The sequence below is a fragment of the Diorhabda sublineata genome, chromosome 3 (genome assembly GCF_026230105.1).
Source record: "Diorhabda sublineata isolate icDioSubl1.1 chromosome 3, icDioSubl1.1, whole genome shotgun sequence".
NCBI classification, from domain to species: Eukaryota; Metazoa; Arthropoda; class Insecta; order Coleoptera; family Chrysomelidae; genus Diorhabda; species Diorhabda sublineata.
In genome coordinates this window covers 2,088,436-2,112,029 of record NC_079476.1, presented here as the reverse complement: position 1 = coordinate 2,112,029, position 23,594 = coordinate 2,088,436, and the positions used below count along the sequence as shown (strand labels likewise).

Sequence of the window (23,594 nt, the reverse complement as noted above, 5' to 3'; positions counted from 1 at the left end):
TCATGAATACAATCAATATGATTCGGATACTTCACTTCTTTATATCTTCTGAGAATAACAAGCATTATTATATAGTATACCAAATAAATCGATCCCGTTGATTATAACCAATTAATCAAATCCTAAAGGTTTCTGAAAAAATAATGTACTTATCTTGACCGAAAACTGTTTTGACTCGCCTGCGACTCGCCCTAGAATCTTGTATAATCCCCCGAAAAAAACTGTACTTTCCTGTTTTGTTATGTTAAATTACTGTTTTAAGGTTGCATGGCACTAGAATAAACGAAAAATTTCATGGGTTTATAAAATAGCTAGTGACATAACTCAGATTTTCAGATGACATATATCTTCTCGTCTCCTAGAGAATTAACTACCTTAATGTTAGACTAAAATTCAGTAGTTACAAAAAATATTCTTACAGTGAATCACTAAAGCTGAGAACTACTAAGTAATATAAATGTTTTCCGATAATTCAAACCGTTATCATAAAATTCTTTCCATCTTTAAAATTCGTTCGGAATAATGTTGATTCAATTTCTCCCATTACTAATAACATTTTCTGTCGATGCGATTTCGATTTGGTGGTACACTAAATCATCGTGATTTCATACAAATTCAATGAAAATGCGGATTGATTCGATGACTTCTTATTCGTATTAGAAAAACCAGATTGATTTCGTTATTACTTTTACGTGAAACACGATGAATGCAATCTTCATTTTTCAAACTTCAATGCACTCCAAATATAAATATGTATGAATAAATCAGCACCAGTTTGAAATCCCCATGGGAGTTTGGAAATAAATTGCATTTTGATCAGATCGTGTTATGAAAAATTCTGTTTTCATCTAACAGTCTGAATTTTTCATATCAATAAACGCTAATTTATTGATAGATTCTATCAACTTCAAAAATATGATGAATGAAAATACAATTTGGAAATTTATTCTATGTTAAATAATTTAATGTTACAGGGTGTCCTTGAAATCGACTGCCAGGGTTATAGGGGATATTTCTTGGGTCAAATTATACATATCGGTATAGGGAAGCATGCTTTACAAGATACAGGGTGTTGAAGTTTGAATAATAAAACGATTTTTTGTCTTCCAGAGGCGTGCAGCAGGGGTCAAGGCTTTCACTTCTAAATTCACCGCCACTGGATTAACTGTTTATCAGTTTTTGAATTTTTGGAAATTTTTTTCGAATAAAACGTGTAGTTTAACGAACAAATATCGTTTTTAGGATATAATTGACCAATCGATGTAAGTTGTTTCGGAAAAAACTGTTTCTAAATAAGAGCGATAACAAATATTTTTCTCGAAAACGGTTAGTTTTAGCGTATAAAAATGTCACTACTTTCTTATTGGGGAATGATAATAGAATTGAGAAATAGAAAAAACAAATTTTATCCATCGGCGGAGAATTCAGGGGTGGAAAAAGGGTCCTTAGCACTGCTACACGCCTCTGGAAAAAACTAGGAATCATCTATTCATGTTAGAGCAAGTGATTTAACTATTATTCGATCACATTATTTGGAATTTATCGACAAAAAACATTTTATTTTTCAAACTTCAACATTTGCGGACATAAGTATACCAATAAGCATAATTTGACCAAAGGAATTTCCTCTAGAACGTTGGTAGTAGAATTTAGACACAACCTGTATGATAACATAATTATTTTGTTTACATGCTTATTATGAAGAATAATGTCATAAACTAGTTTGATTACTACTTCGCTCATAGTCAACGGGTGATTTCACTGACAAATACTTTATATTGGTTAGGTTGAAAAGCCAAATTGCACACAATAATGCCAAACGGTATTGGGGTAAACACAATTAATAGAATTATTTCATCCGAATCAACTACAAAGTAATTTAGTTCAGTTTTTTCCTGATATTCAATTAACCAATAGTATAGACCGCAATGATGAGCCCGACCACATTTCACAATAGAAGTGCGGTTTTTAGACAAAACATTTCCAAATCGACATACCTGAAGGGTAATGAGCCCGACAATATCAGTTACCTATAAGTTGGAATACTACAAGAAATACAGAACATAGCTTACAAAAGATTAAACACGAAATTACAACTTGAAGATTTAGTACAATTTGTTCTCTGATTTTCTATATTTTCATCCATTATTTATAACTTTGGTAATTGATATTGATAATTCACATTCTATCGTCGAATTGGTACCAATTTCAATAAACTCTGGATACAGTAAAGTATATAGTTCGAGTCCAGTTACTTAGTGGTCAAGGACCGTTGCGCATATAAGCTTTCTGGGAAGTTTTTCGTATCTACCAACCTCGATGTCCTAAGAAAAGTTGGTCAGGCACTTTGGTTGAATCTTTTATCGTCAATTTGCGAAATATTGGTCTTATCTTTGTGTTTAAACTTCAAGTGTCAACTCTGGGCACTCTGTGATGAAGTGGTCCATGATTTTTTTCTTTTTTATGCACTAGATATATTTCGAATTGTTTGTGATGCCAATAACATGGCCTTCTTCTTCTTCCTCTTTCAATAGGACCAATCCTGTACGTTTGGCTCTCTTCTTGGATCTTCCTGAGAAGCTGAACTCCAGCTCTCGTACCACCTCTTTGGTGATCTGCCTACAGGTCTGCGTGTGTTCGGTCTTAAAGTTTTAGCCCACTTTGCCCATCTGTCTTCTGGCATTCTTTCTACGCGATCCCACCACATCCTGTACGCCCAATTCTTCTCTTATGTCATCACTCTCTGTGGTTCTCATTATTTTTTTTTGCTGTTGATGTCTCGACTCTGGTTTCTGAGGCATATGAGAACAGATCTCATAGTTTTATAGATTCTGGTCTTGCTCATCGCTTTGTTTTTCCACCAATAACATGGTGATATCAGCTCATGCACTTCAAGTCGACGATCATCCAATATCACTTTTTAGATTTACTTCAGCGCTGCACGTCTTCGAAATGCGTATGGCTTGGCTTCAGCTCTACAAGCTAATATTTTACTATTGATAAGGAAGGAGCAGTCTCACTCAGACTAGAATCTAGTTCTGCTTCCACGAATCTTCGAATATCGACCCATTTTTTCAAGTTCCAAAAAACCGACGCCATAACCTTGCCTGCGAATGGAACTGTCTTCAACTTTGGAACCGGTTCTCCCCTTTCAGTCCACTGTTTTGATTGTTCTTTTGTTTCGGGTGTGAAATGATGGACCCACGTTTCATCCGTATTATGGAAACTCTGTTTGTGATCCATTGTGAGCAAACGCAGATCCTTCTTGCGCACAGCTTTCTCATGTCCATATTTTCAGTTAATATGTGATGTTCTTCACTTTTTGAATGCCACCAAGTCTACTAGCTTGCGTACTTTCAATCGATGATCATCCAGTGCCACTCTATGGATTCTCTTTAACATTTCTGGAGTTGTCACCTCATTTGGTCGACCACTGCAATGCTGGTCTAACGATGACCAATTTTCCCAACTGAAAACGTCCACAATTGATGGCTGCCTGATGTATAGATTGTGGACATTCCAATATAGTGATATTTTTCAAGCAATTACCGTCATCCATAGGTGAAGCCTGGTTCTTCTGGGATCATCCTCGTAATATAACGGTAGTTTAGTCTTTAGACCCTTCTCATTACTTATTAAAATTTAAAACCGGTTTCGACTAAGTTTTTTAAAACTAAACTTTGTGAGCTCTCATCACGAAATTGGCTATTGTAACGATTTCAGAAGGATATTATTTTAAAGCAAGAGTTAAACTTGATGAGTTTTATCAAGTAAAATGGTCCTTTTATACGAAATTTCCAGTGTATCTAAATGATTTATTCCTAATGAAAACTCAGTTCTAGGGCTCTTTCCTTTCCTTCAAAATTCATTTTAGAGGTGTGAGCTTTCACAAAATTTTTGAATTATTACCTGTTATGTATTTAAACTTTAGAATATAACATTGGAAGCGTTTCAACGCAAGGTAACTTTCTTTAAAAGGATCCGTAGCCAAACAATGAAAAGTATTCTGTTGTTTGCTTTTATCACTTTTGTGAGAGCTGGTATTGTTTTATAAGACGCTCCATTTTAAGTAAAATTCCGAATAGAATGATTTGTCATGCATTAAAAAGGTTATTTGGCGATTAATATTATTTCTGCTATCTCAATAATATCCTTCCACGTTTTACAGAAGAAAAAACAACATACATTAGATGTTGAATTCCTATACAATCGGATTTTTTTCCATACATACGGAAATGACTGCTTGACCTATAACTTGACTTATTTCTTTTTGTCTGCTTCTATTTTTTTGTTTCGATACGTCAATATTGGAATCGATAGAGTTAGATCAGTTCATGATATCTCTTGTTTCAGCCGATGGGAATGTATCCACACAAATACGAATGGGCTAGTCCAAATCAAGAAAATGGCGACTGCTCTATATGGGTTAGAGCAGCTCAATTGGAGTTTGACGATGGAAGCTGGGAATGTCAAGTTACAGCCAGCGACTTTCACACTCAAGATGCTCTCACCAGTCATCCCGTTCGGTTGGTAGTTAGAGGTAAGTTTAACATCTTCAGGATACTTTCCATTATTTGATCATTGTTGTGGTGCATTTTTTGAATTGAATTTATACTTTCTGTCATTAGTTTCTGTGATATTTTCAAGCCTATTAGCCCAGTAAGACACAAAATTTATACTTTTTGAATCAAAACATCCTTTTGTAAGGTTCGTTTACAAATTGTTTTCACTCTCGCAAATTCGAACTTATGACTTTTGAAATGAGTAGAACCAACATACTATCAGTTGAAACTCATGCATTCATCACAAGTCTTCATAGCTTACCATTGCCGTCGAATTTAAAAACCCTCGACTTGAATTACAGCGTTAAAAAAATATTCTTCGGAAGTAGAAAACTTTCAGAGAGGCCCCAAAAAACCACAACCGTGGACTCAAAGATAGGAGCTCAAACCAATGATTCTAGGATTGTTTCTCAGTATTTCTGCAATGAAAAGGATATTGATATTGGCTTTTTTGAAAAGTTGGCACTAATGAAGACGTCAAAATGAAATTAAAAGGTTGCAGTGGGCTGAATATCGAACGCACGAAGAGTGGTCGGGAGTTTTATGGAGTGATAAATCAAAGTTTGATGTTTATGTGCAGGTCAAAGAATATTAGATCCATTGTAATCCAGACTATGAGATACGGTGGAGGATCGGTGATGGTTTGAGGTTGTTTTGGAGGAAGGACGACTGAAGACGCAGTGAAAATTGAAAGGGTTTCAAAAAACGGTGGCTATGAAAATATTACCAGAGAATGGAGTACGGCCAGCACCTGATTGGCACAAAATTTATTTTCCAGTATGACAACAATCCCAAGTATCAGTCGAAGCTGTGAAGAAAGTATTTGAAAGGATTGGAACGGAAAAATGTACTGAAAGTAGTGATTTGGCCGATTGAGTTGTTGTGAGATACCGGGATATGGAAGTCAGAAAGCAGTGTCCTAATTCCACTTTAATGCCATCTTTAAAATATCCTGGGAAACTATTGGAACCAAATAAACGACGATTTTTGTCGAAATTATTACAAAGAATCCCAAAATTGTTTACCAATATAATAAAAGCAAAAGAAAGTTAGATCGATGAATTTAAATATGTAGCAATTACAGAAATTTTTATCTATAAATGTCAATATCAAAATCGATCATATTGTTTTTATTTGTTATCTATCACGCAAACTATAGGGTGATCAAAAACTTTTCACCTGTAGTGTATTTTCAACTACCAAAAACATGATATATACATACATAGAAAGTTTTGACTTTCAAAATTACCTAAATTTTGTGATCTTAAGTAATGAAATATTGATAAGGAAGGAAATTTTTTCTCATCAAATAATACTGACAAAAATTTGTCTAACACGGGTATGTTACATAGAGACAATAATGAATATAGAGGTGGAATTGTACTATTGGAAGAGAGAGGTAGAACATCGGTTCACCAATATCTAACGCTCTCTACTCGCTTCTGATTTCTTTACAATAGAGAGATAGAGAATTCTCAATATTATTTCGTCTCTATCAGTAGTTCAGGATCAATGAACAAGCTCTCATACTAAAGCTTTCTCTATTTTTATTATTAACTCTATGGCAAATTTCCAAGCAATTTTCCCCAATTTCTATCCATACCTAAGGTGAAACTATCTAATTTCGGTCTATATCTGTGGCTCTAGTTGTTGATTATTGGCTTTCATTCTGATTTAATCTCATTCGATTGAGCATAAAAAATTTTTCCTAAAATCATATCTAGAGCTGAAAATTTCAACTTTCGTACTAACTATTTACAAGGGATGATATGAGTAATATATTTCACGAAATTTAATATTCACACATGACTGGTTCGTATTATATGAAGCTTTGTTGATATACCCACCCGACTGAAAATATAAAACAATAATTGAATTTGAGAAACAATAACCTGTTTAGTCTGTTTCGTGGATTCTCTAGAACTTGTGAGATATCGTTAAAGTTTTGTTGAAGCAACGTCTTCGACCCACTTACACATTTCAACAAAGGATTTCGGTGATTTACAAAGACATTACAACGCCATATCGCTAGAATCACCTATCTCCCGTCCTGTTTTCGTCGACTAATTTAGTCGGATCGAATGTTATTTCTCCATACATGCCCCTAGGGCGACATTAATTAGAATTCAATCTATCATATTTGCCTGGCGATTTCTCTTCGAAACGTTAATCTAGTTTTCTCGTATATATGGCCTCAAAGTTACAGCCAACCAAAGCATTAGAAGTTTCAGCCTGTTTTTGTATCGTACAGACAAGAATGGAATTTCAGGAAGTTGCCAGGATAGAGTAGAAAACATTAATGTTTTTGATTTATTATGAGGTATATGGTTAATATTGAATTCTTTGTTATATCTTAAATGCCTCAAAAGAATTTTACATCAGAAAAAACAATTTCAAGAAAAGTATGGAAAATATTTGTTATGTTACCAACTCGTCCACGAACTTTACCGTGCAGCCGGTCCTTTCTATAATAATGGAAATCTAAAATTTGTCGAATACGCCGTTTCGTCTGATGTTTTTTATGTTCTTCCTCATAGCCTACATTTATTTGTATTGTTTTTTTTTCATGTTATTTCTAAGAAGACCTCTTCAATTATTCGTTTGTCCGTTCACTTTCCACAATCCTAGATATTCCTTCTGTTTTCTGATATACATTCGAGCTGGCTAGCAGCGAGAGTTAATGAACGAAAAAAAAAACGATAAAAAAGTAACCGGTGATTATAAATAAATTAGAGAAGTTATAAAAGTAGTGGATAGTTGATTATATAAGTAGTGGATAATGATTATTATTTAAATTACTCAAGTCTATAGTGAGAGTTTAGATACATTTTAAATAAATCGGAAATTAAGACAAAAATTAAATAGTGACATAAACATGGCGAAGAGACTTGGTGACCTGAAATTGACGAAACTAAATGCAGAACTGGAGAATTGCGAATTGGAAGCGTTCTATAGGGAAAGTGAATCAGAAAAAAGATTCAAAGTTGAATTGGTAAGTGACGGCATTGATGCAGAAAAACTTTTGTTCAAAGACAAGTCTTTCATTTCATTTTGGTTAATTTCTGAAATGGAGAGTGATATTTCTACTAAAAAGGACGAGGATTTACAAAAAATGCGAACAAATGACCGCTATGTTAAAAAAACAAATTTTAAGCTTCTAGTATAACAAAACAGGACCAGCTTCACTGTCCATGTCGTGCAGCTTCACTGTCCATGTCGTAGATGAGTTTGTAAAATTGAAATTCCTATTACTTGAAAATTTATTTCTTGCAAATAACATCATCCAAAAGTAAACCGATGTCTGTGACGGCTCGGCAGTTATTTACAGTGATGGCTGCCATTTCCTGAGGGATATTTTTTTTTAATTGTATCAGGAACATTGGTTCGTTAGCGTAAACTTCATATTTGATATAAACCCACTGGAAAAGTCCATAAGTGTGAAATCAGGACTGCGCGGAGGTCACCTCTACAGGAGAACAATTTTCCAGGAAAACTTTCACGAACTCGTGGTAAAAATCTTCTGGACGTATGTGAGGCTGTTCCTTAGTGCTGGTTTTGGGATATAACCATTAATGTTTTGCAGCTTTGAGGTCACAAAAACGAGAGGTCCTATTAGAAAAAGTTTTTCTTGCCACATAATTATTTCCACGTCATCTACTCATTTTTGGCATCAAGTCTCGAGATAACCTGTATACTATCTTCTTGATTGAGTTGTAGATCGAATTTTTCATTTTTGTGTTGATTTTCATTATTGATCCTATCATTTAATTACTGTTGAGCTCAGATTGATACTGTAATGTTATTTACAATCTTCCTATTCGTGAGGTGAATCAATAGACACTGTCCCTCACATTCTCAATTTATTCAAACACTATACACTACACTAACTTATAATAATTCACTTATCAATAACACTTAACTAACTTAAGTAATTTATTTGAAATTTTTCTATCACATTCTATTTCTATTCTAGTATGAACTGAACTAAACTGCGCTTCACAAACTCCTTATATATCTCAAAAGAATTCCAAAAGTTCTATAAAAATGAAGAAACAAAACAAATGAATGAATAGAAATTATTTAAAAGCAACTATGTGAATAAACCGCTTGCTATGAAAAACTGATATAAAAACAAAGATCAAATGAGTTCGGGTATTTCATCAATGGCAGCGCATTAGCGAATATTAGAATTCTACTATATCCAAGCAGAACTGGCTCTAGGGTGGAAATGAGAACCAGTTAGTGCATATTCATGCCCTTATACAAATCCGACTCTGAATATTTTCATATGAAGTTTATGAACATACCAAAATATATTAGTTAGATTGAATCACGAGGAAAAACCTGAAATACCAAAAAACTACATCATTATAGATGAACTTTTTCGAAGTATTACTCAAATACAATGATACAAACAATATGTTATACATTTATCAAAAGGAATAAAGATCAGAATTCCAAAATTCTACCGCTACAACCATTATTTCGTGGGGTTTAAGGTAGAAGTGAAATTTTCATCTTATCATGTTATTTATATCATCTTGAGTTCAGCTGTTTCCTGAATTTCTATGAATATAAGATGAAAGAAGTAACAAATCAACTTCATTTTGCTGTTTGTACTCGTTTTCCTGGTGCAGTGTTAATTAGTTATAGTCTGTTAGTCAGTTCACTTTTTTATTGCTGTTTTGGGAATCATGTGCTCAAGACGGTAAATAATTTACAATATAAACGTGCTGGAATTTTCAACATTTTTTCGACGGCAAAAATTGTGTAAGCCTACCAGTAAATCGTTTCAGAAAGTTTATTAGACATAATGTGAGTGGAAATTGGAATCAATCACATTTTTTTATATGAATTAAGTCATATAATTTAGTCAATAATTATTTTTATGGTTAATTTTATAGTATAAAACCTTAAATTCATCGGCAGCAGACTGAATATTAAATTGGACGCCACCAGCGTTTAAACGAACGACGTTAATATTTAATTAATAAAAAGTAATAAATTCGCAGTAACAGTTTATCAAAAAGAGCACGACGAAAAAAGGCAGTTATAAATTAAAAACAACTCAGATTTCTATATATTAAAGACAATACTCGGACTTATCTATGGAAATCCGGGATGGTTGCAGCCCTCAACTGGGTTCCCAGATGTTGGAGTGAGTTAAATCCTTGGATCCTTTGTGGTTGAGAATTTTAATCTGGCAGCTGTAGAACTGCGGTTACCAAATAAAATAAGGAGGAAAACGAGAGCACAAATGGAAATAACTGAAGAAGGAACGAGTAGATAGAACAGGTTTGAATAAAAAGTGCCAAACAGGAATCTGTTTTATTCTATGCGTTATGTTCTCCAAATAAAGATAAAATAAGAATTTATATGAAAAGTATCAAATGAAGTTTGCCTAAAACAAGAGGAAATCCATAAAGTTAACTGGAATTTTTGTGCGTACAAAAAAAGCATAGAGAAACTTACCAGCAAATATGGAAAATACCATCTCCACAAATTTACTGAAATTCACTTCTATTTAAAGTGTAGATAGGGAGAGGGCGATTTAGAATACATTCCAAAGTCTTATAATAAATCAAAAGTGACTACTGTGTCACAATACGTGAACAAAGGATTCAAAACGCTTGAAGAAAAACATGTTACAAATGTGTTGTGGAATGTATAGAACAGCATTTATCATATTTACCATCAATTAAATAATATAATATATTTACAAGAGGGATCAAATAATCAAATTTTATCATTTCAATTAAGCACCGTCTCATAATGCCGCCCATTGATACTATCCTGAATACGTACGTCCTTTATTATAATTCCCACCCATTTTGAAATATTGAGAATTAGCACTTTGAGGTCTTGAAAACTTTGCTTCTCAAGTCAACCATAAAAAAAGATTTGTAAATCTAATTAACCATTAAATTCGCCCCTTGTTTACCTACTATACTATATAATAATGGGGCGAAAACAGGAAATTATCAACACTCACAGGTTTGGTCTTGAAAAGTTTGCTTTTGAAGTCCCCCATTGTGGTATATTCTAGACACGGGGTTGGGTGTTTTAGACACAACAATATGCCATTAGTCAGGCGACACTTGGTGTACTTACTTGTATCAGTACACTTTTGTTTGTATACACAGATCTGAGATACACAAGTTTAGCAAAATTGGAAGAAACTGACTGCTAACCAAGTCGATCCAGGATGAAACCTGACTTCAAGCTACATGATGTGACTTTATCGTCTTACGTCAATTAAATCGATTATATTGTCTTCAAAACATCTCTATCAAACTGTTCAGCAGCTTTGATTCAAACTTTTATTTACTATGGTGATGTGAATGTTTGTTACAAAATTCAAATAGTATAAAAAATATACGTGTTTAACTAATATCACTAGCAATGAAATGAAAAACACTATTTTAGACTAAATATTTTCCAGTTCCCCATGTTAAAATGATAAATTCTTTACGTCTAGAAGTTTTCGAAATTTTCCTCGTACAAAATTCGATCGACAGGATATTCTTTAAAAAATATATGGGGCATTCCTTTCAGTACCTTCAAAAATATTACGGTATTTTTCTCCTCGGGATTGCTTCATCAAATATTAATGAGCTTCTTTAGAAATTTGTGTATCGGAAATAATTCCGTTCCTTTCACATTGAAAAATATTTCCAGAATGTCGCTTCTCTCACGTTTTGGATATCTACAGAGAGCGACGGGTGTGTTAGATTTTATTATATTCAAATTTGAAACGAAGTCATCGCATTGAAATAAGTAAAAATAGATTGAATGAGTTATGTCGTAGTCGAGTAGCCATTGAAAATATCCTGTTATGGATACAGAAGTGGATAATCGAACGAGAGAGGATAAATTAGTGGGTGACAACATAATAAAAATAAAACTGCAATATTTGCGAATACAAATTTCAAGTGGATGCAAACACAGAATACAAATTATCATGGATTCTCGCAGAAATGACGAAAGTTCATAGTTTTGTTTCCTATACAGTGATCTAGGCAATTTTGTATTAGTATTTTGATTTAAATTCACCCTGTATCAGAATGTTTCTCAACGAAATCAATAATTTTCCAGAATTTTTACTACTATTACAATGCTTTGACTACAACAGATCTTCATTTTTGAAATTCTTCTTAATTGTACAGTGTATTAATCTTGTTAGGATTTTTATGGAAAATCGGAGTCGAGTATGAACAATCTAGAGAAAAACTTATATTTAAAAGAAAATACTTTTCAATATTAGAAAAATTGGGTCTGAGGGCTTCCGTTCCTTGTAGCGTTTCACAAAAAGTTGAATAAGTATGGGCACTAAAATATTGGAGGTCTTAGTATGAAACAAACAACAATTTGATGATCGTGTATTGCGGTTCTGGGACTCAAACAGTTGTTTGCTTCATACCAATGCCTCCAATAGCTGAGTACTCATAATTATTTGACTTTGATTGTACACGGCAACATTTTCTCTAAGTTTGCCAAGGAACACTGTCAGTCATTGATAGTTATGTTTAAGAAACTTTCCAAGTAAAAATACATTTAGAGCCATAGAACGACGTTGTCAAGAAACTGGGAATGTCAGAATTAAAAAAAAATAAATTCTGGAAGGCCATGGTATATAAAATATGATAGACCTTGTTATAAATATGCCAAATCGATGAGAACTCATAATTTTGTTTCTTATACCGTGATCTAGAAATTTTTACACTAAGCAGATCGAGGCTTATCAAAAAAATTAAAGCAGATCTTGAATAAAAAGGAACTTTCCTGGAAGCTTCCGTAGTTTCTGATCATGTTATTACATCTCACGAGCTCACCAAAAACGTTAACAAACATTTGAAATATATTAGAAAATATAAATGATAAAAACGAAGAGATAATTCCATGACTACAGCTTGAAGACCGCTGTTTACATTACCATTAAATCAGTACTCGCAATTACATTGTTTGAGATCTGTTTCGATAACGAACTAAAACCTATTAACTCGACCTACCTATTCACTAAATTTTCTCAACAATGGACGGGAAACAATCGGCAATACTTGATATTTCAGTACCTCCATAATTGAAATAAACTGTGTGCTCTTCAAACCGGACATTGATGGATCTCTTAGTTTGTCCAACATACTTCCCGTCACGATCGTTGCAGATAAATTCATAGATAACACTCTTTATCTTCACATTTTTTGTGTATCTATGAAATGAGCTGCAATGATTGTGACTGGAAGTATGTGGGACAAACTAAGAGATCCACTAATGTACGGTTTAAGGAGCACATAGCTCATTTTAAATATGAGAAATCGACTAGGTATTACCGATCACGCTGCCGTTATCACGAAATAAATATGAATAATGAAAAATGTATTCACTGATAATTTGTTTGATGCATTTGAAAGCTTTGAGATAGTTAAATATAAGAACAGTTCAAAAGAAATAATGATGAAATGAGCGGATACATTAGCCTTCAAGGATAAAGTTCCCTTTTATAAGACAGCTGGAGACTTTTAGTGAACACAAAGAAATTGTTAAAACTTGTCGTTTGCAAATTTGAAAATAACCAAGACAAAAACATTAAATACAGGGTCTTGATGCGAAAAATTCGGAAATGACTAGATGGCATGAAAAATTTTCTCATAAGACTCCTAATTTCTGAGCTCTAGGCGTTTGAAATTTTAGGTATTCGAAATACTTGACAAAAGTATATTGGGTGTAATTTTCAGTACTCAAATAAAATACAGGGTTAATTTGAAAAAAGCGAAAGAATATTTTATTAGTGTTTTGATTCATATTCACCTTGTACCAGAAATAATATTAACGAAATTATCACTTTACCAGAATTTTTACTACTATTCGAATACTTTGACTACGACGGATCTTCATTTTTGAAATTCTTTTCAATTGTACAGTGTATTAAACTTATTAGGATCTTTATGGAAACTTGGTTATAACTTTTTTAAAAATTCTAGAACATATCACAACTCAATATTATTGCGATTCCAAATATACCATAAAATAAAGGATTTTTTATTTAAAAAAATGTAACTTTGATATGGCACAGCATTTTGGGATACCTTCTAACATTGTAAATAATTTTGAGGTCTAATAATAGCTAAAATCCCTCAAATTTTCAAATTATTATCTCAAAGACAAAACTCTTTCAAACTAATCAATCACCTTGTATATTGAAACATCAGAGAAAGACGATTACGCTGGTTCTTGGGATGACTTCTTGTTAGCGAGATATATCTAGTAAAGGAGAAGTGAACGAAATCTTTGAGTTCCCACACTTGTATGTTTATTTCGAATGTGTGACTCATTAAACCCACACTTCAATCAAGAATTTGCAAGGAATTAAGTGATAATAAAGAGACGTGAAATTCGGGAAGACAATCAATAACTTTAGTTAGAGGGAATACATAGTCTGAAGGCCGAGAGTAGGATAAGCAAATAAGCGTGATGTTTTAAGTGTCTAAGCTTGGAAATAGTTTTATCTTAGTCGAGCTTAGAGAAAAATGTATATGGGAAATAAAATAAACTTCAGTATTAAAAAAAAATAGGACTGAGGGCTTTCGTTTCTTGTAACGTTTCACAAAAATCCAGTCTAAGGTAAATAAGATCGGCAATGAACTATTGGAGGTCTTAGTATGAAACAAACAATAATTTGATTATCGTGTATTGCGGTTCTGGGATTCAAACTGTAGTTTGTTTCATACTAAGGCCCTCAATAGCTGATTACTCATAATTATTTGACTTATACTTTACACGGCAACAGCATTTTGTCAAGGAAAACTGTCATTCATTGATAACTTTGAGTCAATAATAATTAAATTACATACAGGAAAAGTTTTCTTGAAGAAATTTACCAAGTAAAAATACATTTAGAGCCATAGAACGACGTTGTCAAGAAACTGGGAATGTCAGACTTAAAAAAAATAAATTCTGGAAGGCCATGGTTTATAAAATATAATAGACCTTGTTATAAATATGCAAAATCGATGAGGACTCATTATTTTGTTTCCTATACAGTGATCTAGAAATTTTTACACTGAGCAATTCTCAAAAAAATTAGAGCAGATCTCTAATAAAAAGAAACTTTGTTTTAAATATGCAGTCGATGTTGATTTTCGTCGCTTTCGGCAACTAACTTTTCGTAGTGTACAATTTGTATTGCCCCAGTTTTGTCGACTTGAAAGAACCGGTATGTCGGAATGTAAGTATCGGTATTGCTACACGGCATTGTAATTTTCAATATGCTGTAGTTGAAAATGAGAATCCTCAAGCATTAAAGCACCAAGACAATTGCGCAGCAAATTGAATGGAATAAGTGGGATTATGTGTACAATGTGAATCGATGTTATCAGGAAATTTTATAGGTGTTTTTGAAGACAGCTTGTGCAGGTAAATTATAAGGGTATTTTCAGTTTAATAGCATCACATTATTGTATGTATATATGTTATAAGAAACAAGATAATTAATGATAATGATAATGATAATGAGAAAGAAAATTATATGAAAATGTCTTCGATCGGATTAACTCGAATCGAACTCATAATTTCAATTTTTCTACTACGGAAAATCTACCGATTTACCAAATAGACGAATCGGAAAGCAGTTTTAGGAAAGAACAAATATCATGTATTTACATTGTGGCTGATGATAGAGAAAGAACTCAAAATAAATCATGAAGTATATTCAAAAACGACTTGACACTCGGAGACAGCAAATTTGGAATAATTTACAACAAAGGGGAATTGGAGCCAAATTTAGAAACAATTTCCAAGGTTTATGAAATAACAATGAATTAGGCGGGGAAAACTAATAATCAATCAGAGAATTCTACAACAAAAGAAGAATTAAGACAGAAAGTACTAAAGCGTCCGACGCTATTCATGAAAATAATAATAAAAGATGTATTGAAAGAAGTGAAACAGATAAAAGTAGGATACAGAAACTTGTGAATGGTTGGAATTTGTAAATTTGTTGTTATCCATTTATTAATATGGGAATAATTCGAGGAACAATAATATCAATATAGAGAAGACAGAGAAGACCAAAAAATAGAAATAGTTGGAATACAGTGGGAACAAGTGAAAAGTTTCGAATATTTCATAAAAAAAAGTTTAATGAAGAGAAGCTATGAAAAAACCTAGAAAGCCTACATTTAAAAAAAACACAACAGCCCTGTGATTATAACTATATTTCAGTGAAAGCCTTGCTGAATGGAATAATCGATTTGTTATACTAAATATATGAAATTGATAACATGGATATAGCTGGAATTTCTAGAGTTCGAGCTTTAAACTTCCATGCAATTGACAAGTCAACCTATTTTGTTCACACATAGAAGATTTCAATATTAATGGTGTAACTATAAAATTTTTTTAGATTATAATCTAAAAATATGATATAAGGAAATTTGTTTGATGTATCAAAGCATAAACAGTGAAAATCGTCGAAAGGCTTATATTTTCAATATATTTGTGAAATAATATAAATTTAAAAAATCGAATATTGTAGACAACCTTATTTGGTCCAGGAAATTTCTTACAATTTGACAACACTGTGAATATTAAATGGCATAGATGTAGCGGCTTACGAAGCATATAAATCTGACCCTTGGTTTATATTTATTATCATTATCATTATTATTATTAATATCATTATTATTATTATTATTATTATTATTATTATTATTATTATTATTATTATTATTATTATTATTATTATTATTATTATTATTATATGTTCTCTATAATTGCTGCAATTGATACAAAAATAGAGGAATTCATATTGGAAGTACATGATAAAATTTTTCTTTCTTACGCCATATTGTGAAGGAAGAAAAAAAATATTTTCAAAAATAAATACAATATAAATGTATAGGTGATATCAATAATATGAATTATATTCACTTTTCCACTATTTTTATATACAGTTGGTTGCTAAATATTATTAAATTGAAGAAAAAATATAAATATTGAAAATTTCTAACATCATGGGTAATTTGAGGTACACGGACAACACGTCAAAAAATTACCATTTTCAGACGACGCCATCTGAAAGTTGTTCGTTCTGTATATATTTACAAACCGAAAGTTGCGTTTTGAGTGTTCCATGTAGTGAAAGTGACAGTTCCGTACTGCAAAACACTTTCGGGGCGTTCTGGAGTAGCCACTTCAATGTTGACAGTTGACAGTTTCACTTCGATGATTTTGCATAACTTTATTGTACCACAAATACGAATTAATCAACGAATTCGAAGACACAAACACATTGCAAATATCATTAAGTACATAACATTCTTCTATAAATAAAATGTTTATAATTCTCTATTATTTATTTTCTTTCCTCAGTGTAATTAAAAAAGTTTTGGATGTTAAGCGTCGTCTAAAAAATGTTGTTTTCGCCGCGTCTGAAAGTGCTACTTTGTTGGACTCGTCTGCTGCTCGCCTCGCTTCGCTTGTCTCGCGATGTTCAGACTCGTCCAACAAAGTAGCACTTTCAGTTCTTGGTAAACAAACAACTATTATGTATCACATATTTCACGATAATTATAATAAATTTTTCCGCAACAAAACTTACTGCTTCGAGATAAACTCTATACAAAACCAAACAAGCAATTCGTAATGGTTTGAGTACTCTTACGCAGGTTGATTAGATTTTGGTTCTAGTTCCATATAACTTCCGACATGAGCAGAGCACTCTATAATGCGATACAACATTGTGTTTTCAATAAATACAATTAAACGATTCCAAAGTTCTCTAAACAGAACATAATGCAATACAAACTTGTACCACAAAACAAAATGCCTTGCTGAAGAATAATTAGTGTTGTAAGAACGTTTTGAAAATATTCTTAGAACAACAGTGGTCTATAAAATTTGCTTTGAAAACGATTTTTATAGAACATGAAATTGTTAGCTGAGTTGGTGATTTCATAATAACTTAAGACAGAAGGTCCTTTAAATAGGGATCTCACTTTTTACTGTAGAAGAACTGATTTAATAGTCACTAACACATGACTACAAACAAATATAAAATGGAGTTGAATGGTATTATTATGTAATGTAATATATTGCATGTCTTTTATATTTGAATTATTTCTCGGTGTCCAAATAAATTGAAAACACACAGAAATTTAAAACGAGTTTTTCGTGCCATTAAACGTCACCGCTTCTATGAAATGTGTTAGCGAACTGCCTCCTGTCACACATCCTGTACTCGCTCATAAATCACCTACTTCCTGATTATTTCAACTATTGTTGATGTTCGTTGAAAATTTTGTTTCGAAATCGGTTCGTGGTTAGTCACACAGTGGCACTATATATCACTGGAATTTGGACAATGAAGTAGCTAGATGCTTACGTGGTTACTACATATAAAAATTAAACAAATATTAATTCTATACATGAATTGAGTCAATTACAAATATTTTATGACTCTTTCTAGCAAATATTCTGATGACATACCTTGAGACTTGACAAAATGGGATAGATTGATAGATTTATTATCAACAAGACGGAGCTTCACTGCATTTTGCACGTACAGCAAGAAATTATTTAAACGAGAGTTTTCTCAAAACGTGGATTGGAAGACGTGTAACGATCGAATGGCCGGCTAGATCCTCCGATTAGACTCCTCTCGATTACTTTCTAATTATTCAAAATCTAAAGTATATTTTAATAGACCAGACAATATTGCTAATTTCAAAGTTATAATAATGTACGAGAGTTCCAAAATCTAGTCGAAAATCGACTCGCCTTATTGTCAAAAAATGAATTATGGTTATTATGAAGATTTAATTTCATCCTACGTAAAGTTGTGTGTGTTTACAATGAAAAAAAATCTGTTCTTAAAGATGGAAAATAATTTCGTTTCCTGTTAACTTATATAGAGAGATATATCGAAATTTGTATCAAAAATACAAAGTTTCTCAATATAAAATATAATTTTCTACACAGCTGTCATGCTTATCAGGAAACTATTTCCATCCTTCCATGAATTGTTTCGGAAAATCCACTCAACAAATATTGTTAATTGCAGGGATGCGTCTCTGGTTACAACTATGATTATTGCTTGTTACGAATTGTGTTTGGAAATCGGTGCTCTGCATCGAACCCTAACAAAATTTATTGAGCCAGCACAAATACCAATAGCAACGTTCCATCGAAGCTTTTTTATTAAATCGTGCTGTACGCTCAATTTAGAGTACATTTATAATGTATATATGCATAAAGTGTGGAAACTGTAGTAATTAACGCTGTAGATGATTCTTCAATTTTTTTCTACACTGGTAAAAAACATGAAACTTCCATAAATATGCACATTTTAGAATGTACCATTTTCCATGGATGTGGAGAATATCTGAAGATGCATGATACCAGAAAAACGTTATATAGGCCTTCGGGTAATCTTGATTCTACATAGACTCGATGCAAAAAAATTCGAATTCCATACGATCACTCGTTTATAAATGTGGAAATAAGCTTTTTCAATCGATTTTTCAACAAAAAAGTACCCACTCTTTGTTTAACTCGATGAAATTTATGGTTTAGAAGATATGTAGATTTTTAGATCGTTGTACATGCCATAAAGAGACATTCTTGCAAAATTATCTTAAATTGTAGTTATTTATTGGAAATACGTATTGAAACACAATCAAATATCGAACATGGTTTATGATTAGATAAAGAAAAAATAGAAAATGTGGTTAAATTTAGTTGGTTAGCCTACAACTTATGAAATTTTTAAGAAATTAACTTATTATGTACCTTCCACTCCATTCGAATAATTGAATAAAACCTCCGTGCTATTTCTTGGCATTTCTCGGTTTTTTAATTTATTTCAGAGATGGAATCCATAAATTGAAACATCAATCAAACAAGTACATTAAAAGTAAAACATCATAAGATAATATACTGTTAGTTATCGAACGAAAAATATTTTTGATCTTTCTCATCATCACGAGGAACTCTAGTTATTATATCACCTCATAGAGAAGTCATGCACCAATCATCATTTTTTTTTTTCGTCTCCTCTAGAAACATATACTGCTGTTGAGTCTTTCTAAACAAAGCTTCTGCCTTCGTCGGTAAAATAGACGTCTAATTTAATTTGTCTTGAATCAACAATTCTTATTATACCTCATTTTGGAGTATAGCTGGCAGCGTTTCATGTAACGAGCTGAAATCCAATTGCAAGTTTCACAATGTACCATTCCAGCAGGATATATAGTGTCATTCCACCCCGACACATGTTTGATTATACACGTGAGGTTGAAATTTTTAGATTTTAATATTGGACAAACAAAATGGTTCATAATGAATAGACGAGTACAGTGATATTATTACTGTTGAATATTCTTTATTATTGTTGAATTTTCTTCTTAAATTTCCTTTCCCTGGGCGGTTGTTGACAAACTTTTTTTGTAGTTGTTTCAACAAGATATGTGACCTCTTCCACCAGATTCCTTCGACAAGGGATCTTATGATTTCTCATGCTACGTTTCCCTTCCTATTTTTTCTCCTATATTCTTTATACAAATGTCAAATATTTGCTGCAGATTATTATGTTTTCTTTCGCAACATGTTTGATTCTGATTACTCTTTACCACTGTGTTTCCAAGTTTTTGACTGGGTTCATCTTATCACTTTCTGTATGTGAAATATTAGATTTTATTCATAATGCTGTTTTTCAATATTTCCAAAGTTCATGAATAATGGGTATAAATTATCCAAACTTCTGTCATTTCTACACCACTGGTGTGAAGTTATTGCACACTCTATAGTTTGCGTGATATACAAGAAATAAAAACAATATAATTAATTTTGATACTTATATTTTGAAGAAAATATATATATTTAAAGATATATTAGTCATGATTATTTGGTAAGACATTGTTTTCTAACTTCCCAATCCCACAACTCAATCGGTTCGAGGTCGAGCGACAGTAACGTCTAAATAATTACTTTCAGTACCTTCGTCCTTTCCAGTTCTTTCAAATACTCTTTGCTTTGCTTCGAGAAATGTTTGAGATATGCTTGTGTTAATTTAAAATGAATTTTCTTCGGATCAGGCACTGGCTAGAACGTAAAATATTTCCCTTTGATATTTTTATAGCTTCTTCCTTCCAAGATTCCTTCAATTTTCATCAAATCTTCAACCGCACAAACACTGTTTTAATAGACCATATAAAAATCAACTTTTGACTCATCACTCCATAAAACATTCATTGTTCATTCAATGTTTTCTACAACCAGATGCATAATTTTATTTTTTTAGTCCGCGATAGGTCAAAGTATTTCCATTTCGGTGGCAACAGTTCGATTACTTATGCCTAGATTTCCAAAAATCGCGATTAAAGTACGATTCGCAACCCATAGTTTCTTAGTTTAATAAATTTTAAAACTCACAAGTCCGAATTCACGAGGACTAAAACATTTCTCACCCATACGAACTTCACAAAAAGATGTCTTGGTTAAAAAAGTATTAATCACCACAGGTTTTTGTGTCTTATAGGCCAAACTAGGACTAAACTATAATCATAAACATTTAAGAAAAATTAAGCAATAATAATTGAATCAGCACCGATACGGACAAAATATAAACACATACCTTACCAATTGGTGCTAAGGGCCTTGAAGAATCTGGCTCTGCTGGATAACGACCTCGACCTTCCACTCATCAAACCATAAATCAACCATTGATCTGAGCTGCTATCTCTAGGACCGTGAGTCAATTAGTACAATACGTTTATCTTCAGCAGTTGTGGTTCTTCGAGGTCGCCCAAAATGTTTTCTATCGCCAAAACTTGTAGTAGAAGCATAGCTTTTCACATTGTAGTCCATGGTACGTCGGGATTTTGTTAATTCGGCGACAACGGTACGGTTATTATTACCTTATGAAGACTCGCTATTAATGCACGATTTTCAACGGATAGTTCCTTAGTTTTACCAATTTTAAAACTTACAGTCCGAATTTACGAAAACGAAAACATTTACCCAAACGAACTTCACAAAAAGACGTCTTAAAACGTATTAATCAGCCGAATCTGGCAAGATCGTCCTGGTAGTCTTCCGACTTTTGTCGGTATGTAAGTTTGACCTTCGCCCCTCTGGCATCTGTGTGACGTGACCAAGACATCTTAGTCTTGCATTCTTGATCTCTGCTACCAGGTTGGGCTCTCCATACTCAGCGTTAGACCGAATACGCTGTTCTTCTTGGTTCTTGGTCTTGGATTGGGCTGTAGATGCACCGAAGATTTTCTCTTTTGTGCGTCTGCTGAGTAGGTGGGATTTCAGCATCAACTTTCACTCTCTCCTGTATCTTCAGTGCAGTCTCGTTGATTACAAACATAAGGGAAACAAAGTGGCAAAAGGTCAAATAATATATAGTCTTGCTTAACCATTCTTTCGTTTCTTGATAACCAATTTCCAATCTAGTTTATTGATTATGATTTTTGATAGATTTGTATTTTCATCTTATATCTGTACCCTTTAATTTTCAATACATTGTAAAATGATTAGTAATCTATGTATACATTATTTGAAAAATTCCTTCTCATACATCATGAAATTCTATTTTTCAAATAGGACGATGAAAAAATTCAGTTATTCAGTTGTTCCGTTTTATTTGATGTGAAAAGTTACTTACATTCCGTCATAATCGCCTTGGGCGTATATATGTTTACTCAACCCCGGTTTTTTTCACATAAACATCGCTTTGTGCCCTCAACACAAATATACGTTTTGTTAGTCCATTTTTTATTAAGTTCGAAGCTTCAGGGTATATATCTCAAAACAACGTTCTTCACAATGTGCCTCAGAATTCGTTTTCCCAAGCTGAGTTACTACTTTGCTCGTATATATTTAAGCTAGTGTAAATTTATAAGGGAGGATTTGAATACGCTATGCTCCAACGTTGGTAAATAGCGATTTTGATCTAACAAATTATTCATGAAAACCATCTAATTTATTAAATCAGGAGGATTCCAATATCTCGCTAAGAATATAAATTGTGGTAATAGCAATCAATTTCATTACTTTTACTGATAAATTGAAATCTGGTTCGAAATATTGATTGATAGTTTCCCCTTAAAATGTATCAGAATTAGGTATTTTCTATTCAAGTTGCGCTGGGGTATTATAATACGAAGATAAAAATTTCAAAAAGTGCTTGAACAATCGCGACTACTTAGGAATTCCTTCCAATAGAATTAATATCGCCCAGTTGGTCTAAGGTATTTAAATCCTTTTCCTTCGTTATTCACAGCTTTCAGAAATTGTTATAAAATGTGGAAAACACGGCCTTGCTTTATCTAGAATCTGTAACTTTCGGTTCACTAGTAAGTTCTACTGCTTTGATAGAAACCAAGAAGTTCTGACTGCTGTATTGTCAACAACAAATTACATACTGATTCATCCAACTTTGTATTATATTGTTCCTTCTCAAAGAAACTATATTATCTAATACAATAGCTGACAAATCCAAAAGCGTCGTCAGTAAAATCTGTGAAGCTCCAAAACGGCGGATTTTTGCTATGATAGTTCCAGAATTTGCCTCCAATTCTTCTTAAAAATGATGGGATGGCTCGCTAACTTGAGTATGAAGATAATGTGGACCATCCCCTAGAATATGGTTCTCCTTTTCAGATATTTGATTTGTCGTTCAAGAAAATATCATTGGTAATCCCCGGGGCTCCTCGGCGTCGAGGGTCAAACGAGGAAAAGCTATTTCTCTTTGCAAACCAAGCATCAATTATCTATATTGCGTTTTCTAGAATCTGTAATTTTCGTTTCGCTAGTAAGTTCTACTGCTTTGATAGAAACCAAGAAGTTCTGACTGCTGTGTTGACAACAACAAATTACATACTGATTCATTCAACTTTGTATTATATTGTTCCTTCTCAAAGAAACTAAATTATCTAGTACAATAGCTTGCAAATCCAAAAGCGTCGTCAGTACGAAATCTGTAAAGCTCCAAAACGGCGGATTTTTGCTATGATAGTTCCAGAATTT

At 32.7% G+C, this 23,594-nt stretch overlaps 1 protein-coding gene across 1 annotated transcript in view; it reads left to right on the top strand.

Annotated features, from left to right (window-relative positions):
- LOC130441239 (kin of IRRE-like protein 2) overlaps positions 1 to 23,594 on the top strand; it is a 649,517-nt gene that overhangs the window by 368,740 nt on the left and 257,183 nt on the right. The window contains exon 3 of the mRNA XM_056774824.1: positions 4,354 to 4,540. Within this exon, the coding sequence (XP_056630802.1) occupies positions 4,354 to 4,540 (187 nt within the window). The remainder of the gene's footprint in view (positions 1 to 4,353; positions 4,541 to 23,594) is intronic.